We start from the raw sequence: 26,995 nt of genomic DNA, 5'->3' as shown, positions 1-26,995 counted from the left end.
TTAGTGTCTTTTTTTCATGAGATGACCATTAAAATGGTTTGTACATATATATAGGGGGTGTTAAGAAGATGGAATGCACTCATTAAATTTTCGCTCAGTGCATCTCAGTGTTTAGGAAAAGGAGTAATGGCAATAATAATAGTGCTAACAATAGCAGTCATAAAATACTGCAGAGATTTGCATTGCGTGTTCAGGCACAAGGCACTGGTTTAAGCACCTTACATACATCATCTCATTTAATCCTCATTATAACTCTATTGTTATCGCTATTTTACAGATGAAGAAAGTGGAGCAAAGACAGGTTAAGTAAATTGTCCAAAGTTATACTGTATCCAGTGAATAGCAAAGCCAGGGCTCAAACAGAGAATGATTGACTTCCCGAGTCCGGGTCCCTAAGCTTGCAGGCTGACGCAATAAATGAACGCTTAATGGCCCTCCCTTCAGACAGGTGTGCCATGTCAGGACCTAGAAGAATGCTGTGTGGTTTCAATGTAATATGAGCCATGAATATGAGTCACACCTGTAATTTTAAATTGCCTAGCAGCCACAATAAAAAGGTAAAAAGAAACAGTTGAAATTATTCGTTTTATTGAGCCCGATACACCCAAAATATTGTCAGCATGTAATCGACTTAAAAATTATTGATGAGCTACCTGCTCTTGTCTTGTTTCATACTACATTTAGACATCTGTTGTGTATTTTACACTTACAGTACATTTGAATCCACTCTGGCCATATTCCCAGGGGTAAGTCACCAACAGGGTTAGCCGCCTCTGCATTGGATGGCACAGGTCTAGAAAGACCTCATGTGTTCGCTTCCATTTCAGAAGGCTTTTCAAATTACATTTGAGAAAGTTGAGGGAAAAATGAGGGAACCTTAAGTGAAGAACAGAGTTCATAATTTTCAAGTGTTGAACAGACTCCATTAAAATAAAAAAAAAAAAAGTGGCCACATGTCCCCAAGGAGGGGTCCTTTGGCAACAATCGATCTGTAACAATAACACAAGTCTCTTACTCCCCGCTGGGCAGGTTGGGAAGCAACCAGCAGTACTTTGAAATGTTCTATGAGCCATCCAGCAATGTCCTCAGGGATTTCTCCAGCACTGCTGAGAATACTCTGTATCAGGGATGGAAAATTTATCGTTTAAAAGAAACATGTCATAGCTCTTGCTTCTCATATGAGTAATTTGATGTTAGCGACATTGCTTTATTAGAAGCATATTTTTCAGTATCATTTACTTGTTTTTAGCTGTGGAAACATTGCTGTACCTTCATGTGGTCATTTGAACATCTGTTTTAAGTTCCTTTGCAAATGTTCACCATTAGCTGATGATTTGGGGGCCGTGGTCACTCTTCACTCTACAGTCCTTGTTAGAGTTTTATGATCATTTCTAGCATTTAAAATGTATCCCCAAAATGTTAACTGTAGTATAACCTCAGTCTTTACTTCTGGAAGCAAAATATTGTTATGAAAGTTTCTTAGAGAATGCTGTTTTACTTCTCTGAGTCTTGGTGTCATTATTTCATCTATCTGTCTGTCTATCTCGCTGGCTAGCTATTACTTACGTATTTTCTTTCTTCCTCTCTCACTTCCTCCCTCCCTTCCTTCCTCTTTCTTCCTCTCTTTCCTTCTCTCTTTCTTTTCCTTCTTTCCTTCCTCCCTTCTTTTCTTCCTTCCTTCCTCCTCCCTCCTCTTTGTCTTTCTTTGTCTTTCTTTCTTTCTTTTTCTTCTTTTCTTTTTACCTTTCTACCTGTTATCTGTCTGTCTGTCTACATACCTACCTACCTGTCTTTCTGTCTGTCTGTCTATCTATCTATCATCTATTTTAAGAAAAAGACTTATCAGGCCCCTTTAGGTCTGGATGGTGATTACTGGAACGTATGGCCTAAAAGGAAATGGCAAAAAGAAGTCAACCAAGCTGATGTCCCCACATAGCAGAAGTTGACAGGCTTCTGCAGGGTAGGGAGTAGCCAACAGGGGCAGAAGAGTTTGGAGAAGAGGGGAGATGGAAACTAGGGATCAGCCCTGCTGGTGTGACATTCTTGGTAGCTGATGGCTGCAGTGCCTTTCAGAATGTAACCTTTCTGGCAAAGTTTCTCTTTAGGTGGTTTGGGGCACTGTGTCTCTATACCTTTTGTTAATCGCTGGTGACACACACAGCCCCAGGTCCTGGCATTTGAAGAGGAAGATGTGAGGTGGTCTGCGTGGGGCGGGGTCTACGGAGGAGAGGGCACGTGGGATGGCCAGTGCCTGGGCACATCATCAATTCAGTTGATGTGGAAACTGAAAGCCGGGCGACTTGGCATATGCTCCCCTCTGCCCTTACCCACCTCATCCTACTTTTGAAAGACCAGGGAGGGGAGCTGGATCCCTCTCATACGACCCTTAAAAACCTGGCCAATCCTAGCTGATATTTTACCGATAATATTTTATATAGCTATGATCATTCTTCACATGGTTTGCAACGTTTTCTTTTCTTTCTTCCTTTCTTTCTTTTTTTTTTCTTTTAGGGCCACATCTGCAACACATGGAAGTTCCGGGGCTAGGGGTTGAATCAGAGCTTCAGCTCTTGGCATGTGTCGCAGCCACAGCAATGCCAGGTCCAAGCCACATCTGCAGTCTACACCACAGCTTGTGGCAACACGGGAACCTTAACCCACTGAGCAAGGCCAGAGATTGAATGAGCATCCGCATGGATACTAGTCAGGTTCTTAACCTGCTGAGTCATAATGGGAACTCCTGTTTGCAACATTTTCAAAGAGATCTTTCCATGTCAAGCACCATTGATAACATCACCATCTTCTAAAATTGGGGCATAGTTTTCCCACTATGGGACTGTGCCATGATTCATTTAATCACATAATGATGGAGTTTTTAGGAATTTCGATTTTAAACTTTGACTTAGACCGAATGTTCATGTATCTAATTTTTGCCTGTCTGATGATCTCTTCGGTATAAATGTCTGGAAGTGGGATGGTTACTTTAGAGCTTATGCATAGATAACACCCCAGACTGCCAATTTCCGCTCCCACCAGCAATGTCTGCGAGTGCACATGGCCAGGATGTGTCAGTGAGACGTGTTGACTGGGGGAAACATCTCCTCTCAGTGTTTGCATTAGGTCCAAACAGAAGAGTTCTGACAGTGGTGTCAACCAAGGTCACTCTTCCACCTTTCTGAATAAGTCAGTGTTAAAAAACTGAACCTTAATTCTTATCCATGATGGAAACGACAGTCTGATGGAGCGTCCAGCTAGTTGCCTTATGGAAAAAGCATAGCGTTGCTACAACCAGATTAACATGTGCAGGTTGTATATTGTATCTTGGAATTCACCTTTCATATTATGTCTTGGAAAATGGCATCCTTTGAATGTGGGGCATGCATTCTCCCCCCGATTTAACTTTGGAGATAGTTGACGTTTCACTTGCATTTTATAGTTGGATAATTCAGGGATTATCAGCGCCTCTGCTGTTGGGGCGCTTTTCACGTGCCTGCTGAAAGGACCGGGGGAGGCATGGACATGAAAAAGTGCTGATTAATTTTTTTTTGCCAAAGTTCAGCATCTACATCTGAAATAAGATTATAATCATGCTAATTACAGGGCATTTAGGGAAAATTGTTGGTCTTTAGTTCTGTGGAGATTTCAGCCCTGCTGCAACTCAAACTCTATCCCTGGCCAAGTGAAAGAACTGTCGAGACCTTTTTCTCCCCTTATCTTTGAAAGGTGTGAGACATAACCTATACCAAAAGAGTGTAAACTCAAAAATGTATAGTTTAGCAAAGAATTTTTAGGTGAACAGCCGTGTAACACTCACATCAAGAAATACGCCATCCAAGTTCCCATTTTATCTTTTTTTAAAAACGATTATCTCATTGGAAAAACAATAGAGCTGCACGTGTACATGAAGTCTTCCCAGTCACAAATAACCACAGTAACCCGCAGAAGCAGCGTCGGAGACCGGGGAACTGGGAGCTGGGAGCTGGGAAGGATTAGTGCTGGGGAGAACCCTGGCGCCCTTTCATGTACTTTTGCAGTTTCTCTGATTCTACGTACAATTTTATTTCTGCCTTAAAATAAACCCAGATGAGATGAGGAACACCTGCCTGGATCTTCTCAGTCCAGAGAGGGGGAAAAAGAAAATGTGACCGTGTGTTTGCATGTATAGAAGGGACGTGCAGTGACTTCCTTGTTTTGTGGCATTCTCATTAAAAAGCTGGCTATTCAACAGAGCAATTTTAAAAAGTTGAGTTTAAAGGATCCACTGTAGCTCCTCTTATGTTACGTTTTCTGTTGTCTTGGTGCATTTAGTCTGTTGATAATATTGTGTGTGTGTGTGTGTGTTTGTTGATTAAACAGGTTGCTGAGCTGAGTGAAATAGAATACATTGAAAACCTACCTCTCCTTCGAGTTCTCAGTCTGCTAAGAAATCCAATTCAGGTGAGAGATCCTTGATGTTGGGGGAAAGGGAGAGGGGTGTAGACTTACTTGGAATTCTTCATGAAATACTTTTGAGAGAACATCAGGAATGTGAATAAGGTGTATTTATCTTCATTCCCTATTAGAAAGGTAAGCAAAATAACACCTATGCACAACCATCGGTGCAAGTCAAGCCTGAGATTGACTCTTGGTTGCCTCCTCTGTGTGATCATTTATGACTCATCTGGGGGTAATAAAGATTTCAGGTGGGAGCTATTGAAGATTGTGGAGCATTGTCCTTTCACATTAGAGAATGCACGGTGCCTGAGGTGTAGAGGTGTAGACAGAATGTGTTTCCTATTTTATAACAGGAAAGAAAGTCCAAGATAGACACCTCAAGAAACTTGCCTGGGGATAGCCATGACATTGGCATTGGCATTGGAAAATGATTATAGGAAAAAATAATATATTTCCTACTGCTTTTTCACTTCTGGATATCAAAGATCTGTGACTTTTTCAGGATTTCCCCCCCCCCCCCAGTGATGGATCCTTTCTTTTGGACTCTGTCTCTCCCTCTTTCTGCCTTTGTCATTCATTCCCCTTTCCACCTGTATCCTTTGCTCACCTTTCCATAGACTGAAATTTGCATGTATTTCTGAGTAAATTTCTTTGTGTGTATGTCTTGAGAAACATGCCTGGACAGGCGAAAATAAATAAATAAATAAATAAAAAATGAGAACTAAGATTTTAAAATGAAAACGTTCTTGGTATGAGAATAGTGCCAGGCAGTTTAAAAGCATCTCTGGGAAAGAAAGAGCCCTGGCCGCCCCTCCCAGGTCCAGATCCATGAAGAGCGTCTGAGTGTTTGCATAAATAAATAGCACACACGCTTTCACACATGTTAACTCATTATCTATAAACTCTTCCCACGTTTGCACACTGAAGCACATTGATAGCTTTTGTATTCAATTCATGGGTATGCTCATCTGTAAAACGCATCGTCCACTTAATAGCTTTCCTTTCAAAGAGATGTAGCTTCGTAATACAAAAAAAAAACCAAACCATGAAATTATATTTCTAAAAGGTAGATAATCCTAACACAGCAGAGAATAAGGAAATTCTTTTGTAAATGAATAATATTTTATTGTAAAACAAATTCATAAGTAATGGTACAAGTTAACATAAAGCAATACAAAGTAATAAATAATGTTTCATTATTTGTGACAATGAAACTCTTTGGAGTTAGAAGGTAGGGTTGGAATCATTGTTCATGGAACCTTAGATGAAATACTTCACTTCTCTGAACCTTAGTTGCTTCTCTTCTTCGAAAGGAAGTTAATCAGACTTATCGTCCTTATCTCACAGGGAGATTAATGAGATCATGCATTTGAAGGTTTTATTAAGTCAAGGCACAGTCTGCATTTGAGTTGTTAATATAAGAGGGTTGGTAAGCATGAAAATGTAAAGGTCTGTGTGTGTGTGGATGACAGAGTTAGTGGGTGAAAGCCCTAAGCTCATGAAAGTAGCCTGCTAGAGCTTGTTAATTTAGGCAAAGGAAGACAACTGAATAACCTTCTTGATATTTTAAACAGGAAAAATCTGACTATTGGTCCTTCGTTATTTTTATGCTCCTCCGATTAACAGACTTAGATCAGAGGAAGATTAAAGTGGAAGAAAAGGTATGTAATCGTAGCATTTCATGTGCTTATGACGATAGGCTCAGAAGCTCACTGCAGGACCAATATAATCCATAGATGATACATGTAACAATATGTGCATTTATTTATTTAGAGAGCGTTTCCTTGTCCTAGGATCAATCTGATTAATCCTCTGCAAGGCTGAGCATTAACACAAATGCAGTGAAAGCCCTGCTCTTGGTACAGTGAGTTGACTGGCAGTGGGGGACAGAAGCAGCCCCCATGTATATAGGCCGGCAGCAATGTAGCCGACTGTTAGTTTGGGTAAATGTCATATTTGGAGGGTATGTGATTTTATCTGTTACTCTAAAAAAGTCGTTTAATAATGAAATGAATTATAATGTCATTCTACTCCATCACCAAAACAGACCCGAATAAATCACTACTCTGATATTTTAAATCCTTTATTCTGCCCCTTAAGATAATGATTGTTCTGGACACACAACTCTACAGCAACCAGACCTTGAAGGCTCTCACCGGCCTCCCCTTTCCATAGCTCTGGTAGCTCCTTTGTCAGGCTTTTGTGACTGGTGTCAGCTGAAATCTCCATTAATGAGGGATTTCTTACACTGAATGCAAATTTGAGATGGGAATGAAAAAGCAGGTATAAATATGCAGAGAGGCAGGTATTCCAGTTCTGGAATCTTGGTTAAATATAATTATAGATGCAGGTCTGTTATTATTCTCACAGTGGAAGGCACTTACTAGAACTCTCTTTCCCTTTCACGTTTTGTAAAGGGAATAATATATAAAACCACACGTTAAGTAGAGGAGCGGTAGGTGAGAGTGTATTTGGAGGGATGGCAAAGATGGGGGGACAGAGAACGCTACATCAGAAGCAAAAAGTCCTTCTCTTAGAACAAAGAAAGTGGTACTAAAAGAAGAGGAGGTTTGGGTAGAATTTTAGGTAATAGGAATAGGTCTTGGGGAGACGGCACAAGGGAATATTTTTTAGTAACAACTACCTAGAATCTAGAAACTACAAATTTTATTCCTTCTCATACTGAAGGTTGAAATGTTTACTATATTAAAGGTAATCTTAGACTTGAGAGGTTTGGTTTTTGTTTGTGCTAAAAAGAAGTAGGTGACCAAGGGGCTCCAGCTCAATATTGTAACTGTTATTCTTTAGGGTTCTAGGAAAGTTAGAGCAGAAGACTGAACGCAAAGATTCCTGGTTGCTTGTCTAGAACATTTCATCACAGAAAATCTAAACCTTGTTTTGCTTTTAAAATGAAAAAAAAAAAATTTTTTCCCTTCGCCTGTCTAATTCCGGGAAAGGTTGCCGCAGTGAATAAATACAGCCCTCCCCCGGAAGTCGTTGCAGCCCAAGATCACATGACCCATGTTGTCAACAGCGTGATGCAGCCACAGAGGATCTTTGACAGGTATTCCTTAGGGATCCCTCGGGTAGAACTCAGGGCGGCAAGCATGGGATGACCTCGTCATTTTCCCTACCTAGCCTTCTATTTTGTGACCTGTTCCTTTCTCACCTCCCTGAGGGAAGGGATCAGGTCTTTATTTTTTAATTTATTTTTATATTTATTTATTTGTTTTTGCTTTTTAGGGCCGCACCCATGGCATATGGAAGTTCCCAGGCTAGGGGTCTAATCAGAGCTACAGCTGCCGGCCTAACCACAGCCACAGCAACCCAGGATCTGAGCCGTGTCTGTGCCCTACACCACAGCTCATGACAACACTGGATCCCCGACCCATGGAGCAAGGCCAGGGATTAACCAGCATCCTCACAGATACTAGTCGGGTTCGTAACCACTGAGCCACAGAGGAAGTCCAGGTCTTTATTTAAAAGGCAGTGTTGTCTCAGATATAACGTACTGTCATCATGTGCTTGAATATGGAGCTCACTTATTGGCATTTTTCTGGGTATGGCAATGAGTGGATTCAACCTCGTCTTTCATCTGGATCCTTGAATGGTGGCTAGCTTGTGACATTCGATGGTGAAATAAAAAAAAGGGAGAAAACCTGCCAGTTTTTCTGCTGTAGGCTAGAACCACAGACCTTAGTCTCATAATAGAGAATTGTGATGCTTTCTATCCATTTTCAATTTTTTCCTTAGCTGTGAGAGATTGCTAGATATCCCTGCCAAGGAGCACCCATGACCTCAGGTTATATATTAGAGAGAGGTCTTTTTTTTGTAATTTTTTATTATAGGTGATTTACAGTGTTCTGTCAATTTCTGCTATACAGCAAAGGGACCCAGTTATGCATATTCATATATATATCTACACACATACACACACACACACACACACACATATATATATATACACACACACACTCTTTTTCTTACATGATCCTCCATCATGTTCCATCACAAGTGATTGGATATAATTCCCTGAGCTATACAGCAGGACCTCATTGCTTATCCACTCCAAATGTGATGGTTTGCATCTACCAACCCCAAACTCCCAGTCCATTCCTCCTCCCTCCCCCTCCCACTTGGCAACCACAAGTCTCTCCTCCATGTCCATGAGTTTGTTTCTTTTCTGTAGATAGGTTCATTTGTGCCATATATTAGATTCCAGATATAAGTGATATAGTATTTATCTTTCTCTTTTTGACTTCACTTAGTATGAGAGTCTCTAGTTCCATCCATGTTACTGCAAATGGTATTATTTTGTTCTTTTTTATGCCTGAGTAGTATTCCATTGTATATGTACTACGTCTTCTTAATCCATTCATCTGTCCATGGACTTTTAGGTTGTTTCCATGTCTTGGGTATTGTGAATAGCGCTGCAATGAACGTAGGAGTGCACGTATCTTTTTGAATGAAAGTCTTGTCTGGATATATGCCCAGGAGTGGGATTGCTGGATCATAAGGTAGTTCTGTGTTTAGTTTCTGAGGTACCTCCATACCGATTTCCATGGTGGTTGTACTGATTTACATTCCTACCGACAGCACAGGGGGATTCCCTTTTCTCTATACCCTCTCCAGCGTTTGTGATTTGTAGACTTACTAACGATGGCCATTCTGACCAGTGTGGAGCCTCCCTAGGAGGAGGTCCTGCTCACCTAAGGGAAACCTTAAACTGCCTTCACAGTGATTGCATTCAGTTGCTATCAACTCAGCAGGGAGGATCCCCCAGCTTGGTTGAACACGAGAATAGAGTCTCTCACCTCTAAGTTCAAAGACAGATTTACCACGATTTCTCCATTTCTTTTTAAACAATCTGTTGCAGCAGATGGCCATTTATGCTGTAAGTATACCACAGAAATTCTATCAATACCCAAAGGCGTTTTAAAAATACTTATAAAATCTCTTGGTTATAAACGGCTTCTCTTCTTTGTGTGGTTTGCTCCTGTACTGCATACGGTTGGTTTCCCACAGAGAGAAAATGTTTTATTTTACATCCAGGACATGATTTTTTTACATGTAATTTAAAAATATAGACACTGACAGTTTTATATATTTATGGTACCCTCTAGGTGAAATGATTTATCATTTATTTGCATACATCTGGAAAAGCACATTTGATTGGAAAGAAGGGCATTTATGTCCTCATTGTATTTCTTTTCTAGTTTATGAAATTGTAAGTTGTTTCATGCTTTAGGGTACATTTATATAAAAATATGTATCAAAGAAATTTACAGCAGTGTCTGATAAACACATATTTCTTGATCACTTCTGGCTGTCAGGCAGACAATAGCAAGTGGCCAAGCGGCCCCAGATGCTTTGGGATGAAGCAGGGACCATTACACAAAACTCATGGAGGCAGGAGTGAGCCTGCCATGCCCTCCCCACTCTGAGGCAGGATCTGGGCTCCCCAGCAGCCCCAGAAGTCAGTCTCTGGGAGAGAAACCCTGACTCTTTCTCTTTTGTTTAAATTGAAGTAGAATTAATTTAAAATGTTGTATTAGTCTCAAGTGTACAGCAAAGTGATTCAGTTATACATCTATCTATCTATCTATCTATATCTATCTATCTATCTAAATTTTTCAAATTTGTTTCCATTATAGGTTATTACAAGTTGTTGAGTATAGCACCCTGTGCTATATAGTAGGTCCTTGTTGGTTATTTTATATATGGTAGTTTGTACATGTTCATCCCAAATTCCTAATTTATCTCCCCCCACCCCACTCCACTATCCCCTTTGGTAAACATAAATTTATTTTCTGTGTCTGTGAGTCTCTTTCTGTTTTGTAAGTTCATTTGCAGATTCCTCCTATAAATAATATCACATGATATTTGTTTTTGTTTGACTTACTTTGCTTAATATGGTAAGTCCATCCATGTTGCTGCGAATGACATTATTTCATTCTTTTTTATGGCTGAGTAATATTCCATTGTATATGTATACCACATCTTCTTTATCCATTCCTCTTTTGATGCACATTTAGGTTTCTTCTGTATTTTGGCTATTAGTGCTGCAATGAGCATTGGGGTGAATGTATCTTTTCAAATTGGAATTTTCTCTGAATAGATGTCCAGGAGTGGGATTTCAGGATCATATGTTAACTCTATTTTTAGTTTTTTAAGGAACCTCAATACTGTTCTCCATAGCGGATGTACCAGTTTATATTCTCACCAACCGTGTAGGAGGAACCCTAACTCTTGATCTTGGGACTATTAAGTTATGATATTGGGGAATCACTGTCTCCTCTCCTGGTGGGATCAGGGCGACAATCCTATATTAAAGTAACAGGGCAGAAGCTTGACTCTGGCCTTGTAGTCTGTGATAGCTTTCTTGTTCTCTCCTATGACAGCATTCTCCAGGCTCATCTTGTACATGCTCTGTTAAAATTTTGAAATCAGCAGTTTTTCTAAGAAGCCCTGGTTTGTTTTAGTGAGAAATGATTTTCCCCAAGCACTATCATGGCTACTGGGTTGGTCACTGTTTAGTAGACAGAGCTAGAAATCCATTTCCTTCCTCCCTCCCTCCCTTCCTTCCTTCCCTCCTTCCCTCCACCCGTCCACCCATCCATTCATCTATTCTATCTATTCTGTCTGTCTCTCTATCTTTCTATCCTTCTCTACATCCATCCATCATCCATCCTACCTGGGCCTATCTATTACATCTATTCGATCTGTTCTAGCTAATCTGTATCTAGATAGTGCTGTCTACAGATGGATGGTAAACACCTGAATTCATACTGATAGAATTCAATTTCAAGACTACATTTAAGCTTTTACTTAATCTCATCTCTGTTACATCTGCACCTCCTTTTCTTCTTCACCAAAGACTCAGAGGGAGTTAGAATTAGAATATCCCATAATTGCTTTTTTAAAAAAAATCCCGTATTATACTACAACAGTACTCAAATAACAGTACTAATACTAATGGGGACTGAAAAATTGCAAACATATTTTGCCTATGCTTTTCCTGTTGACCATTCCCCCGTTGGTTTTTTGTTTCTGTTTTGCCTTTCTAAGGCTGCACCCACCGCATACAGAAGTTTGTAGGCTAGGAGTCGAATCGGAGCTACAGCTGCTGGCCTATACCTCAGCCACAGCAGCATGGGATCTGAGCTGCATCTGCAACCTACACCATAGCTCACGACAACACCAGATCCCCAACCCATTGAATGAAGTCAGGGATCCAACCCACATCCTCAGCAATACTAGTCGGATTTGTTTCTACTGCCCTCACCATTGTTTTTAATTGTTTTGAAATATATATAACATAAAAGTTGCCATTTAAAGCATTTTAAAGTGTATAGTTCAGTGGCATTATATTATATATATATGTATTATATATTATATATTTTTATTATATATTATATGTATATGATACATATTATATACACATATGTTATATTCACAATGTGAATATATATATTCACAATATATATTATATTCACAATGTTGTGTGACTATTGTCACTTCTATTTCCAAAACTTTTTCATCACCCCAAACAGAAACTCTCTAACCACTAGACAATAACTTCCCATTTCCTCCTACTCTCAGTCACTGGTAATTTCTTTTTTTTCTTTTTTCTTTCCTTTTTTTGCTCTGCACTAGCAGCATATGCAAGTTCCCCAGTCAGGGACTGAATCCAAGCTGTGGCGATGCCGGATCCTTAACCTGCTGTGCCAGGCCAGGGATCGAACCTGTACCTCTGCAGAGACAGTGCCAGATCCTTAACCCACTGAGCCATAGCAGGAACTCCCAGTCCTGGGAGTTTCTAATGTGCTTTTTGTCTCTACGAATTTCCCGGCTGTATATATTTAATATGTGTCAATCATTTCATTTTAAAAATAGTGTGCTGTATTTATATTGTCAGGACATATTTCTATCATACACTGTGCTTTCTCCTTTGCTGTCATTTAGTCTTAGTTCCATGGGTAACTGCATATTTATTGCTTGCTGCCTGCGTTACACGGATGTCTCCAGTCATTTTGGTTGTTCTCCAGCAGAGTCCTTAGGAAGGGCTATGGAATCAGTATTTCTTGGACTCTTCCGTGTTGATAATATTCTCTGCCCTTTACACTTGAAAGTCATTTTTGCTATATATGAAGTCCGCAGATCAATCTTTTTTCTTTGACTATATTAAAAGTATTTCTCCACTTTTCTCTTGGTGCAAAACACTGCCGTCAAAAATCTGATGACAATTTAATTTTCCTTCTCTTATAAATCCTGGGTTCTCTTTTTCTAGCTGAATGATTTTTCCCCCTTTTTTTTAAAGTCCAATAATTTTATTAGACTATGTCTAGACTATGTATTGTCATAACATTTGAAGCCCAGTTGTTCTGGGCTAATTTTTTCAGTTACGCTATATAATTTTGTTTTATTTTTTATTTCAGGGCAGTTTTCTTGAATGACGATCTTTACTATTTGCTCTGTTCCTTTGCTTTGGTTTTCTTCTTCAGGAAGCTCGCCTTTGCCTATCCTCAATATGCAACACTTTCTTTCAAGGTTGTTTCTCTTTAATTACTTGAATAGTCATCTTTAGTTAATTTTAGAATCCCATGCAGTGAAGGAAATGATACAGAAAAATTCTAAATCTCTTTCCCCCAGTTTCCCCCAGTGGTAGGATCTTGCTTGGCTCTAGTAGAATATCAAAATCACGAAACTGACCTGAATACACTCCACCAGCCTTATCAAATTTCACCAGTTTGGCATGTGTTGGTTTAGTTGGTTTAGTTCTATGCAGTTTTATCACATTTGCACATTCATAGGAGCACCACTCAAGTCAAGATACAGGAGTTTTGTCATAAGGATCCCTTTGCTTCCCTCTTATAGCTACAGCCACCTCCCTCCTTCTCATCTTCTTGAACCCCCGGCAATGAGTCATCTTTTCCCCATCTTGATAATGTTGTCATTTCAAGAAGGCTATATAAATGGAATCATCTAGGATATGTATAATCTTTGGGGATTGACTTCTTTTTTTTTTTTTTTCTTAGCCTCTGTTGAATGTATCAATGACTCATTCTTTTGTATTGCTGAGCAGTTGTACACGGTTAGTTTAACCAATCATCTGTTGAAGGACATGTGGGCTGATTCCAGATTTCGGCTACTGCACATTCAGCTGTTATGAACATTGCCGTGCAGGCCTTTGCACACGTACAGTCTCAACCTGCCTTTTCTGCTGGTTCCCCGTTATTTCAGGGTTCCCTTGTTCTCAGATGCTGCCTGTCAATTCCTCCTGCACAGACTCTAGTGCATTAAAAGTCTTGCGAGTTTGAGGCTTTTCACTTGGTTTTCTTATACATGTTTTCCAAGGGCTTTTGTTCTCAAGTTGTTCTGTTTCTCTGAGGGTATTCGGAGAGATTAAAAAATTAGGCTGCGTTGCCCCTGTTCTTCATAGAATCTACACTTTAGCCATGTATTTCTCAAGATATTTTATTTTATCCTGTATTCCTATAATCTGTGTCATGGGTGGAACCCAAACACTTGAGGGCTGCCTGTTGCAAGAGATTTTGTTAATAAATTCATCCGTTGATCTTTTAGACCCGGAAGCCATGCCTAGATTCATACATCAGCTCTTACCTGCGAGTCGTTACTTTGAGCAGGTTAATTAACCTCTCTGTACTTCTGTTTCTTCCTGTGTTAAGTGAGGATAATGATGGAAACACCTTTATTAGCTTCCTGTGATAATTCAATGAGGTAACGCAGGTAAGACTCCTAGAATGGTGTCTGGCACATAACACCTGCCCAGGTAAATTTCTGTGATTACTGTTTTCTTTGCACAGCTGCGTTCTAATTCAGTAGGTATGAATGTTTATCTCTCAGAGGGCAGTCTTACTTCTTTCATTTTGCAATTCCTGGGAGAATGCTTTATCAACCAAGAATTAACATCTCTTACCGTATTTTCCCTGGTGTTACAGTAAATGCTTTTGGCATATGGTAATCAACTTGCTGCTGGAAAGTAGGACCATCCATCCATACAGTGTCTACACATAACGGGATGTTGTGCTGGATGCTGGATTAATCATGATTCTGAACATGGACACTTTTATACACTGGAGGCAGTTAACACATGTGTCTGCCTCTGCCCGTGTTGCAGCACCCTTCCCAGCCTGGATGCCCCCTATCCCATGCTGGTATTAGCTGGTCCTCAGGCGTGTGGTAAACGAGAGCTGGCTCACCGCCTCTGCAGACAGCTCAGCACTTACTTCAGATACGGGTAAGTGTCTTCATTGGCTGGTAAGGCTGTAAAATGTTGAAAGTTGCTCATGTTGGCTATTAATTTTAAACACATTAAAACATATACATAGAAGGCTTATGAGCATCTTTGCCAGTTATTACACTGTGATATACACTGTATTCTTTTTTTACTTTAATCTTCCAAATGTTTTACTTAATTCTGCGACAGCCGAAATCATGCGCCAAGGTTTGAAAATGCACGTGGTTTTCATTAAGCATCGTGGCGCTGGAACACCAGCCCCTCCTGTTGCCATGTGCTGTGACAACACGAGTCACAATGTTGTGATGGGTGGTGGGTGGGTCTGTGCACCGGTGACAGCCTCTCTCTGGCTCTGCAGGAGCTCATGCTGCCAGCACGTCAACTGCTTTATTTCCACACAGATCCTCCTCTTTGAGATGTGTTTTAGGAGGAAGGAAGAGAAATGGCAGCAAAAAAATTTTCTTTTCCTTTCCCTCAGGTTAGCATGCAATACACTTTTAGTTTTCTAGAGCAAAACGCTAGTGACTCGGTTAAAACAGAGATAGGCATCCAAAAAACCATTCGAGAAAATCTTCAGCTGGACTTACAGACTTTTTACAGGTTTCTGGGACTCAGATTTAGTTATTAATGTGCTCTTTTAGCTGCTTTCCTCTTTTATTTTTTATGTATGGCAAAGGTATTACCTTTGTTCATTTGTTTTGTAGCTGCGCCCGAGGCATATAGAAGCTCCTGGGCCCGGGATTGAATCTGAGCTGCAGCCGTGACCTACGCTACAGTTGCAGCAATGCCAGGTTCTTTAACCCACTGCGCTGGGCCGGGGATCGAACCCATGCCTCTGCAGCAACTGAAGGCACTGGATTTGGATTCTTAACCCACCGCACCACTCAAGGAACTCAAAGACATCACTTCTAGATTAGTGATTTTTGTCAGTGAGTTGAGAATGTGACTGCAGAGATATATAGGGGGGCAAGAAAAAGAAATGCAAATTTTCTAATGCTGTTGCAAAAAAGTTCCTTCCCTTAAGCTAGATATGTTCAAACAAGATAAATACTATTTTAAACAGGTCCATTTATTTAGAGATCTAAAATTACATCCCTCATTCGAACAACAACTCTAGGATACAAATACTATAGAATAATTTACTCATCAATATATTCTAAACACCCTGAAGGAACAACAATACATTAAAACTTAATATTAGAATAAAAAAGTAGGGAGTGTCATTATGCTTGTACAGCGGTACAGAACCTAGTTCAGAAGATTAGTGGAGCAGAGGAATGGACCCCATTAAATTAGGGCAGAAAGGGGGTCCTGACCGTAGTGCTTATAGGTAAACCTGGAACCTTTTCGCAAACCAAAGTGACTTACAAGAATCCAGGCTTTCCCCATGTCAGAATTCCTTTCACGTGTCTGACACCAGTTCTCTTGCAATTGGTTGGTAGCCCATCCTTCATATTTGTTTGGGATTTGCACTCTGAGGCACGCTGGTCCAGATGTGTTCTTGGAGGTTTTTATTAACTTACCATCAGGGTTCCGATCCAGTCTGCATCTGCCTTCTTACCTGGATAGCCCTCCCCCAACCATGTTCATTTTCCTTAAATCTTGCCTTTTCCCTCTTAGAATGTCTCTCCATCATGCCCATGACGATGTATTTAATGCCTGTTTCCCTTGTTCAACTCTTAAGCCCAGTGCGGGTAGGAACCAAAGTCAGCTTTGCTCACCCCAGAGTTCTCAGTGTTTAGCAGATGGCCCGGCACTTAATAAATGCTTAAGAAATAGTGGTCAAATGAGAAAGTGATTGAGCGAGTGAATAGATGGATGAAGTAAAGGTATTGTATGCAACACGGAGGGGGAAATAAGTGTGACAGAAGCGTAAGTAGTTTCCTCCAACCTCCACTGATGGACGTATGGGGAGATGGAGGGATTCATTTATTTCTTCACCTATTCGTTCCGTAAGTATTTTGTTGAGTTCTTCCCCATGCTAAGCCCTGCAGAGATAGCGGGAGCAATCTTGCCTTAATGAGATTTGTAATCTGGTGGGGAGCTCTGATCTGAAATATTTAGTATCATGCACAATTTGTGTGGAGGCATAAGTCGGCAAAACCAAATGCTAAAATTAGTTCCCTGCTACTATACTGTTATTGCTGCCACCGCTCTTTGCCTCCTCTGGATGGGACGAGTGGTGAGTGGGCGGGCACTCCAAGTGCTCCCCTCCCCTAACCCGCCACCCTCACTGGTGCAAAAGCCCCATCCAACCATATGTTGGCATCTTCACGGCCCTAGAGGTCAGGCTTGTTCAATGGCTAATCCTTCTAAGAATTTCACCGAAGCATGGATCAAAGAGCCTATCATTGGATGAAATACGGTACTTGGGAGCTAGTAATTTCATGCATTGAGAAAAAGTCAGATGGTACTGCCGTTATATGCAGCGACTTTCTAATTAAAACAAATCATAAAACAAAGCACATCCTTAGGGGCAAGTCATTGCTCTTGTTTAGATTTTCTTTTCTTTTATTCTTTAACCAACATAAATTTTATTGATTTTTAATTAAGTGGGAAAAAAAATGCCTGAGTACAGTCTCATTGTGAAACTCAAAAACATTTACAAAGCCACTTTCTCTGCTATTTGCTTGAATCTTTTCTTTCCCTCCTATTTATTTCACTTTCTCCTGGCTTTTTGTCTGCCTCTTAAAATTGCATTGACCCAAGACCAAGACATTCAATGAAATTTTCACATGTGAAGTTGCCTACCCAGATGTATAAATATTAAAAACGCAGCTTGGTGGTCTAACAAATATTGGAGTGGCTGAGAGATTATGCTCTTGTCTGAGGTTCTGATATTATTATTTGTTCTTGGTTTTAGAAATAGGTTGGATGTTCTTTGCCCGTATAAGTTATTTGGCCCGGAGGTGGGCATTTACTGCCTTCAGAGTCTCCCCATTTATTTTCAATCTTAATATTACCACACAAATCAGTGGCTTCCCAGAAGAGTGCTGGAATAGGAAAAGCACATAAAACAATACCAGCACACCTGTTCATCTTCCAAATGTAAGGCCTTGGAGGCAATCTGAATTGTCCTGAAAGCAAAAGTTTATTCTTCTTCCTTGGATCTCTATTTTATAGCCATCTCTATTTTTATAACCTTTCTCCTGATGTGGACTACTAAATATGTTTTACTTTTAGCCCTATAACATGGTAAACTAAAAGCCCACAGCTATATAGCTAAACGAGATGGCATGAGCTCTATATAGTCCCTAAGTGTCATCTAATCTGATGTCTGTTTATACAGATGTGACAGTCTGTATTTATTTCGTGTATGCCTGCAGTCAGTGTATATGGAGTACTATCCATGTAACTTGTAGCCTTGATAAAACTGTAAAACAAGAGACGCAGGTCTTGTCCTCCTGGCAGCTTACAATCTAGTGTGGGATTTAGACACATGAATGCTGTCTCGCGAGATGGTTTGATGGCTGCAATGGTGAGGGCGTGAGGAGCCTGTGTGTCAGAAGAAATAAAAGGAAAGTGGGATGCGGGACTTGGGCAAGTTGGGGGGTGCAGGCCAGGCAGAGAGAACAACAGGTACATTTGATGAACCGAAGGGACCCCGTGGAGTGTGGCTAAGCTCGAAGCATGGAGAAGACGGCAGAAGATAGGACCAGAAAAATAAGCAGGGGTCTGATGGTGAAGGGTCTCTCAGTAGGCGGGTGTCATGACCACAGCTGCATTTTCGCAAGTGCCCCCTGTGGGCAGGTTGTGAGAGGACTTGGAGGGGAGGGCCAGAGACAAGGAGACTGGTTAGGATATAGGGACAGGTGACGATGGCATGAAATACAAAGTGATATGTCGTTACTGGAAAGTGAACAGAGTGGTGGTGGCTTCCCGGCATTTGATACTCAGTATGTGCTGGCGTCTTCTGTGCTCCTGAGCTCTTAACTGGCGTCCAGTAGTTTACTGACATCCATTTGCATTGAGCATTGGAACCAATTTAACTTGCCTACCCGATGCCCTAGGAATACCTGGGCTTTTGTGGATACCCAGTGAAAAAGTCCCCTTAGTAGCAACGTGGCATGCAATAATGTGCTTAAATTTGGATGCGCTCACAGCCCAGCCTCTGCCTAAATATTTGCAGTAACAAGAAGTTCATAATTTCCTGAGGCAATCTGGTCCAGAATTGAGATGCTAAATCTGCACGCTTCTGATTCACACTGAAAAAATTTCTACTTCCTCATCCGCCTGCTACTCCTTCTTAGATATCTTTTCTTTCCTTCCTATTTTCTTGGATATGTTAATATTTCATTATTTGGTCTGGGCTTCCAGATTCCTCTCCCCTCCTGCTCATCTCCTTCTCTCCGTGGACTTGGTTTGTTGGGATCCTAGATGAGGGCCAGCCAATTAATGGGCCTTTAGAATATCTAAATCACCCTTCAATTTGTAGCACCAGGGTTAGATTCTAGGATTATTATTATTTTTTTTTTTGTCTTTTTGTCTTTTTAGGGCCGCATCTGTGGCATATGGAGGTTCCCAGGCTAGGGGTCTAATCAGAGTTACAGCCACCGGCCTGCACCACAGCCACAGCAATGCAGGATCCCAGCCGCGTCTTCAACCTACAACCACAGCTCATGGCAACACTGGATCCCTAACCCACTGAGTGAGGCCAAGGATCGAACCTGCAACCTCATGGTTCCTAGTAGGATTGGTTTCCGCTGTGGCCACGATGGGAACTCCTAGGATTAATTGTTAACTCAGTTCTTTTGTCAGTGGAGTGAAACTACACAGAGTATGGCTCCAATTACAAACATGATTTAACTAATTTACTGTGATTTAATTAGTGTATTAATGAGTAGATAATAAACTCATGGAAATGGAAATTATGACTGAAATTATATTTAGACGGGGCGAGGAAAGATGTCGAAGGTGATGGCCTGAGCAAATTTCTTTGTCTAAAATCCAGCATCATCTTTTTCTAAATTTAGTGAAACATTGCTTTTACTGTGAGGTATTTCCAAGTTGTTCATATTTAGGCGGCCAACTCTCCAGTGAATGTTTCCATATGTGAAAATTGGATGGCCCATTCAACAAACTGCAGGTCATCTCAGGTCCTTCTTAATAATAGCAAGTTCCGCAGTGGATTCTGGTTCTGTCACCAGCATTCTCCACATTAAGCCATCTCATTATTTACCTGCTTAGAAGCTTCAAATTGCTACTGTGCCGTCTTCCTTTCAGATATTCTGGAAAAAAAAAAAAAAAAAACTGCCACTCAATTCTTTTGTTGGAAAATGCAAATTTTGAGCAGCCAGTAAAGGTAAGGGTGTGCAGTACAGGCTGTGCCGAGTCACTGAGTTATCTGTCCTGACTGTCAAGGATACCTAGGCAGAGGGTCTCAGGTCCCTGCTGGGAGGTGTGAAGAAACGCCACTGCCCTCAACCCAACACGTGTCATGTCATGTTCTCTTAGAATGTGGTCTCTCCCAAGTATACAATTTAAATGTAATGCTAAGACCTTCCAATTTATACTATCCTTAATTCTTGATGCTAGTAGAAGGGGAACAGTGGTATGAATTATAAAGATGTGTTTGTCTCTGACTTTGTAACGGGTTTTGAGGTTGCGACTTTACCCGCTGTCCGTGCTACTAATGGACTTGACTTCAGTGTCATCCTGTTGTTACTCAACTGCTGTGCTGCAGTTTTATCATCTATGAAATAAAACAGTAACACCTACTGCATGTTTGTGTGTGTGTGTGTGTGAGTGTGAGGAGGCAATGAAATAGCATGTCGCGTGTCTAGCGTCTTGCATCTCCTGTTTTAAAAACCACAGGATAACCTTTTTTTGGTGGTGGGGAGCTTCTTAGGGCCACACCTGCAGGATATGCAAGTTCCCAGGGTAGGGGTCCAATCAGAGCTGCAGCTACTGGCTTACACCGCAGCCACAGCAATGCTGTGGGATCCGAGCTGCATCTGTGACCTATACCACAGCTCATGGCAACACTCTGATCCTTAACCCACCGAGCGAAGCCAGGGATCGGACCCACATCCTCATGGATACTAGTCGGGTTCATTTCTGCTGAGCCACGGCGGGAACTCCTCAGGAGCATAATCTAAAAATGAGTTTGCAGTCTCAGAACTTAACCTTGGGAAGTTAGCAAGATCTGAAATCAAGAGTCCTGGGCTCGTTGGGAGCCCCACCGTCTTGTCTGGAGGCTGATACTGGCCTTCTCTGTGGTCTTGGATGGGTCATTTTTATGGTCACCTTAAAATGGAGTCCATCACAGCCGCTGTCCCACGCACGCTTCATTCACTCATGTTGTAGATATTTAGGCCAGGCCTTGGGAATGCAGCAGCAGAAAAGATGGACAAGATAAACCCTCATGATTCGTATCCCTACTGGGGTAGATACGTGGAGAAAAGGGGGCAGTTGTGATGATGGCGAGTAATTGGGGGTGTGGTGGGAATGGGCGGCAGAAAAGGCCTCTGTGGTTGAGCCGGGAATGCCATTCAGTGTTGCCATCCTGGCAGGCACTTGGGTGGGAAGTACATAGGTAATAAATATTATTACCCTTCTTAAAGCCTAAAGATGTGATGTCAGAGGAGGGGATTCAGAAGGTGGTAAAGAACCGTGAGTGAAAATTGGGGTGTCGATAATCAAAAATTTATGTAACCCCCCTAGACGAGAGCACGTGAACCTAGACGAGCGCGGTCAGACCTCAGGGTTTTCACAGTTATGTGACTTGATGATCTAGGACTTGGGGATCAATTTTAATTTTTTGAAACATACCTCCCACCCAAAGCTTTTCCATTTCGAATTTCAAGTTCGTGCACAGATGAGGTTGTCTTCTTCCTGTTTGCAGGGCCTGTCACACCACAAGACCGCCTTACTTTGGAGAAGGGGATCGAGTCGATTATCATTTCATCTCCCAAGAAGTTTTTGATGAAATGCTAAACATGGTAAGAATGATCTTTGCATTGAATGCATGAGAAATACGTAGCCTCCAGTAGAGATCTTAGGCGATAGTGATAAGAACAAGAACCATTATGTTGACGTTTTTCGCAAGAGATGTGTTCCTTTTCTCAGTTTTTTAAAAACTTTATTGACGTGTGGTTGATTTACACTGTTGAGTTAAATTCTACTGTACCGAAAAAATACATTTTTTCATCTTCTTTAGCCTTGTGGTTTATCACGGGCTACTGAATATAGTTCCCTGTGCTATACAGGAAGATATTGCTGTTTCTCTATCCTACATGTATTTGTTTGCAGGGAGATGTGTTCTTACAGGGTTTTTTTTTTTTTTTTTCTTAAATCGCTTAACACGTCATTGTTCACATGTGGCTTTATTTTACACTCTTGGAGAAAATACTATAAATTTCTAATGAAATGGAATAAATAGTTTAAGAAAATGGAAGGAAAAGCACGGTGGAAAATTCTTGCAATCTTGTGTTTATCAGATTTTGCTCAAGATAAACAATTCCCACAGACCTGATGCGATGCACCAGGCTTAGGAATTGAATCCTTCCAAGGGGGTGGCATGTCCTGGCCAGAGACTACGTCCTCTGTTTGCTGTCACCAGTGCTTGTTAATTGTCTCAAGCCTAAGCACCTTTTCACCCTGATGTGTCTCATCCAGTTGGTCTTCCCTGGACATGAAGACAGCCTTAACCTTCCACCAGAACATCCCTGTGTGAGAAGTCCTTGGTCCTGGAGGGCAGGCAGGTCACTAATGCAGATGGAAGCCCCCATGGCCCTTAGAGGAGCAGATGCCTCATTTCACTGAGGTCTGTGTCTTTACCCAATGAGGGCAACTACCCTGCCCTGGGCCATTTCATAGGCACTCTGGGCAGTCTTACTCAATTGAAGATTTTTTTTCCCCCTCGAAGCCCTAATGATCTAGTCATTGCTAATAGCTCACGAAACCCTTGTCTCTGAGTTCATTTCCTCAAGAACAATTTATTTGTCCTTTCTTGGCCTTCGCACGCACAGGGAATCTCTGTCAAAAGTACATGCCGGAGTTCCTGTTGTGGCCTAGTAGGTTAAGAACCCTACATAGTGTTCATGAAGATGTAGGTGTGATCCCTGGCCTCGCCTACCAGGTTCAGGATCCGGCATTGCCACAAGCTGTAGTGTGTGTAGGTCGCAGATGAGGCTCAGATCTGGTGGTGCTGTGGCTGGTGGCATAGGTCTCAGCTGCAGCTCCAATTTGAGCCCCCAGGAACTTCCATATGCCACAGGTACAGCTGTAAAAAGAAAAAAAAAAAGAAAAAGAAAGAAAAGAAAAGGAAAGGAAAAAAAAAAAGTGTATGCTCATGTCAGTGCACATCCACCCATGCCTTCAGCTCAATGGAAAGAGTATCTCGTATCTTCATCGCCACTGCTGAGTCGACGAGCCTTTTATCGTCCCTTCACCCCAGGCCTCTATTTTGTTTATATCATCATCTTTTCCACCACCAAATGGCTCCTGACACCTCTTTTAGGCCCCGAAGACTGCTGAAGGCCTGGATTAAGGACCAGTCTATGTTCTGTTTGAATGATTACTATCCAACCCATGATGCTCGCACAGCTACACCCCTGTCTCCCCTCTCCCCTTCTCCTTCCTCCATCCTCTCTCTGCCCGATAGTCAAATAATGGACTTGGCTTATACCTCAAGGCACGTAGTTGTAGCATATTTAAGCATAGGCTCTGCAGTTGCTACAGTTGCTAATTTTGAATGACCAGTTTTACACACAGTGTGTATTTTCTCTTTCATCCACAGAGAAACCCCAAGGAGCAAATCCTTTAATCCCTAGGCCATTTCCCCTCTAATCTTGTCAAAAGAACATCTTGGAAATTCTTTATGATTTTCTCTCCCAGAGCTACATTTTCAAAGTTCAGTTTCGTGTATCAAGAGTACGCTGAGACTTGATATTTCTAAAAACTGTAACAAAAATCTGAGGAATTATCTCTCTGTTAGTAAGAAGCATTCTCTTAGGATCATTGGGTTCAAAGACAATTAGTTCCCAAAACTGATGGTAAGTTCTCTCATTAGCGTCTGAGGCTCTTTTTTTTTTTTCTTGGTTTAGTTCATCTGTTCTGAACCCTGTGCCCCTGTGCTCCACTGATATCTCACATCTTACAGTATCTGTCATCAAGTCTTCAGTTCCTAGTCTAAGAAGTCACTCTTTCTGTACTCTATTTAGCCTTGCAGTTTTATTCTCTCTCCAAAAGTTCTTGTGTGAGAGACAGGTACTCATTTTTTTTTTTTTCTTTTTAGGACTGCATCTGTGGCATATAGAGGTTCCCAGGCTAGGTGTCTAATCAGAGCTACAGCTGCTGGCCTACACCACAGCCACAGCAACACCAGATCCAAGCCACGTCTCGACCTACACCACAGCTCATGGTAATGCTGGCTCCTTAACCCACTGAGCGAGGCCAAGGATCAAACTCTCAACCTCATGGTTCCTAATCTGATTCGTGTCCCCTGTGCCATGATGGGAACTCCAGAAGTACTCATTTTTATGGCATCTGCTAACACACATTACTTGGCTATAATGTCGTCATCTTCAACTTGAATTTTGCCTCAAATCTTTTCTTTAAAACAAGCATGAGTCTGTTTCACAAAGAGAGACAGACCTAGAGATTTGAAACTCATGACCCATTGTCAGCTTCGCCAGTCCCACGCACACACTCAGCCCCTGCACACCCCCCTCTAATGGACCAGTCACCCAGACAGGCTGTCCCCCTCCCAAGTTATAGTCCCCCCGTGACAGACGACCCTGGCATGCCCCACCCCTGCACTCCTACCTGTTCAGATGGGTACACACAGACTAGCACACCCTTCTGTGTATATTCCACACTGCCCCCCAAACGCACATCACCACCCCCCACCCTGTGCCTACAGATGCATCAACCCTTAAGGACACAGACAGAGCCACTTACTTACCTGCAGAAACCCTTCTTCTCTTGTAGAAATAATACCACAGATCTGGAGGTTTCTGAAATATGATGATTAGTATTTACTAGGAAATCCACAGGCAGGAATCAGTGAAAGGAGTATCACCATCTATGAGTTCCTGTTGTGGCTCAGTGGGCTAAGAATCTGACTAGTATCTCTGAGGATGCAGGTTCAATCCCCGGCCCTGCTCAGTGGCTAAGGATCTGACATTGCCGTGAGCTATGGTGTAGGTTGCAGACGAGGCTCAGATCCGCCATTGCTGTGGCTGTGGTGTGGGTTGGCAGAACAGCTCCGATTCAACTCCTAGCCTGGGAACTTCCATATGCTGTGGGGTGCAGCCCTAAAAACAAAACAAAAGAGTATCACCATCTAGAAGCTGAGGGTTCACTTCTTCCTAAGTCCTAACAAGTCATTGAACAAGGCCTGTTTTATACACACGAGTCCAAATGCAAGACCCTCCCAACCCTGCATCCTTCCAGAAGAGGCTTTGGGATCCGCAGAGGGAGGACTTGTACATACAGTGAAACAGACTCATGGTATAGCTAAGAAGTGACTCACGTGTGTTATGAAAACAGATTGAGGCACAATAGACAAGACAATGTGTGCATTTGAGTTCAGATATCTATTATCTATATAGATATAATATTGACATTAAAAGGAAGGGAGGCACAGGTATTTGTTCCAAAGAACAAAGACAGTAGGACATCGAGGAGCAAAATATTAAGGATACTTACTGATGAGATGTTTCACCTTTAGAATACATGACTTAAACTTCTTTTGCTGGTGGTGTGTATGGATCTTTTTCATCACCAGCAACAGACATGTCCCCCAGAGACCCATCCTACCTGAGGGACACCCCATCTCCTAGCCTTCCCACACCACCCTCTGGCATCCCCACAGATGTCCAGAACAGCTGGGGCCAGGAGACACAGGGTAGCACAAAAGACTCCTATCTGCTGCTGGTTTTGATGACAGCACTGCCATTTGACAGGCTTCCATTGCTGGCATTCAGCCCTGGGAGTTTTCACTTCATTATTTATTTGAAAATCATGTATCTAAAGAGTCCCAGGTGCCAAGGAGGCCCACATTTTTCTTCCTTCTATTGTCATCAGCCCCCTTGTTTAGATTAAACCTTGCAGTTTAATAAATACCATCAGAGAAAAAGTCAGACGATTTTGAGGGATGTGTTCTACTGGCTTTTTTTTTTTTTTTTTTTTTTTTTTTTTTTTTACATTTGGCATGGGAGTGCAGCTTTGGGAAGAACTGGGCTTCCAGAAAACAGAGAGAAGGCAAGATTTATACCTCAAATGACTAGAGGGCACACAACAAAGCTGCTGAATACATCTGGGGCAGTTTCGATAAAAAGGTGTGTTTATAAGGAAGAGCAGGATGAGTCTGTTTTTCACAGCTTATCTCAGGATGCAAAGGTTTTAGAATGTCCCTGTAATTCATGGCCTTCAGGCTTATCTGGGAACACAAGGCCTTTGAGAATGGAAGCTTCTGGGGGGAGACCTGGCATGTTGGCAGAGCTGAAACGGCGGAGGCAAAAGTGAACTGTTAGCTTTGCTGTCTCAGTAATGGACGTGTATGGTGTAGGTTTGGCAGGAAGTGGGTAAGTAGGCAAAATGATCTGTTTGCCGTAAGCACCAGTGCCTTCACTCTGCTCTCACTGGTCAGCAGATTATTTCTAACAGCCTATTTTTTTTTTATTCTTGCCAGCTGAGGATTCGGAATGAATGACTCTGTCACGGTTTGATATTAAGCTTCATAAACCCATGGTCATCTGTATATACCTGCTAACCTTTGTGTTATGGAATCATGCGGAAGTAAGACATCGCATCATTTGATGGATGTTAAATTCCACCATGGCAGCTGTTCTAGGAAACTCTTTGTATGTCTTCCATTTCAGGGGAAATTCATTCTGACCTTTGATTATGGCAATCACAAGTATGGATTAAGTAGGGACACCGTGGAAGGCATCGCCAGAGATGGTTTAGCAAGCTGCGTTCACATGGAAATGGAAGTAAGGACTTTTGTGCACTCAGTGTATGTCTCATGTGTGTCTAAGTGTCTGTGTATATTTGGGATTGGGGAGGGGGCTACAGTGTTCAGGCAGCACACTGCTAGGTCCAAGAGGAAAATATGCAAAAGTCGGAAATTTTAAGTTCGCAGTGCGCTGGGGAGAGGCCAGATATAAATAATTCAAATGACAGGAGCGAGATGACAATACAAATGTTGCCCAAACACTATGGAGTCAAACGGCCACACAAGATTTATTTTCCAAATGATTTCCTCGCTAAACTAGCCCCTTTTCTTTTTAGAGCAGGGTTCTCTGTTTGGCTAAGTGATAGCACATCAGATGTCTCCTGCAGGGTGTGGAA

At 41.7% G+C, this 26,995-nt stretch overlaps 1 protein-coding gene across 3 annotated transcripts in view; it reads left to right on the top strand.

The window, feature by feature from the left end:
* Window positions 1–26,995, top strand: part of LRGUK (leucine rich repeats and guanylate kinase domain containing) — a 117,722-nt gene that overhangs the window by 34,271 nt on the left and 56,456 nt on the right. For all 3 annotated transcript variants that reach the window (XR_001302322.2, XM_003134660.5, XM_013985615.2), the window contains exons 8-13: window positions 4,357–4,437; window positions 6,009–6,095; window positions 7,392–7,498; window positions 14,576–14,695; window positions 21,540–21,636; window positions 26,524–26,637. Coding sequence is in view for 2 of the 3 variants with exons in the window: in XM_003134660.5 (XP_003134708.2) it covers window positions 4,357–4,437; window positions 6,009–6,095; window positions 7,392–7,498; window positions 14,576–14,695; window positions 21,540–21,636; window positions 26,524–26,637 (606 nt within the window). In the remaining variant the exon portion in view is untranslated. The remainder of the gene's footprint in view (window positions 1–4,356; window positions 4,438–6,008; window positions 6,096–7,391; window positions 7,499–14,575; window positions 14,696–21,539; window positions 21,637–26,523; window positions 26,638–26,995) is intronic.

Source organism: Sus scrofa, chromosome 18, assembly GCF_000003025.6.
Source record: "Sus scrofa isolate TJ Tabasco breed Duroc chromosome 18, Sscrofa11.1, whole genome shotgun sequence".
NCBI lineage: Eukaryota > Metazoa > Chordata > Mammalia > Artiodactyla > Suidae > Sus > Sus scrofa.
Note: the sequence above shows the minus strand (reverse complement) of the source record. Positions and strands in the feature narration are given on the sequence as shown.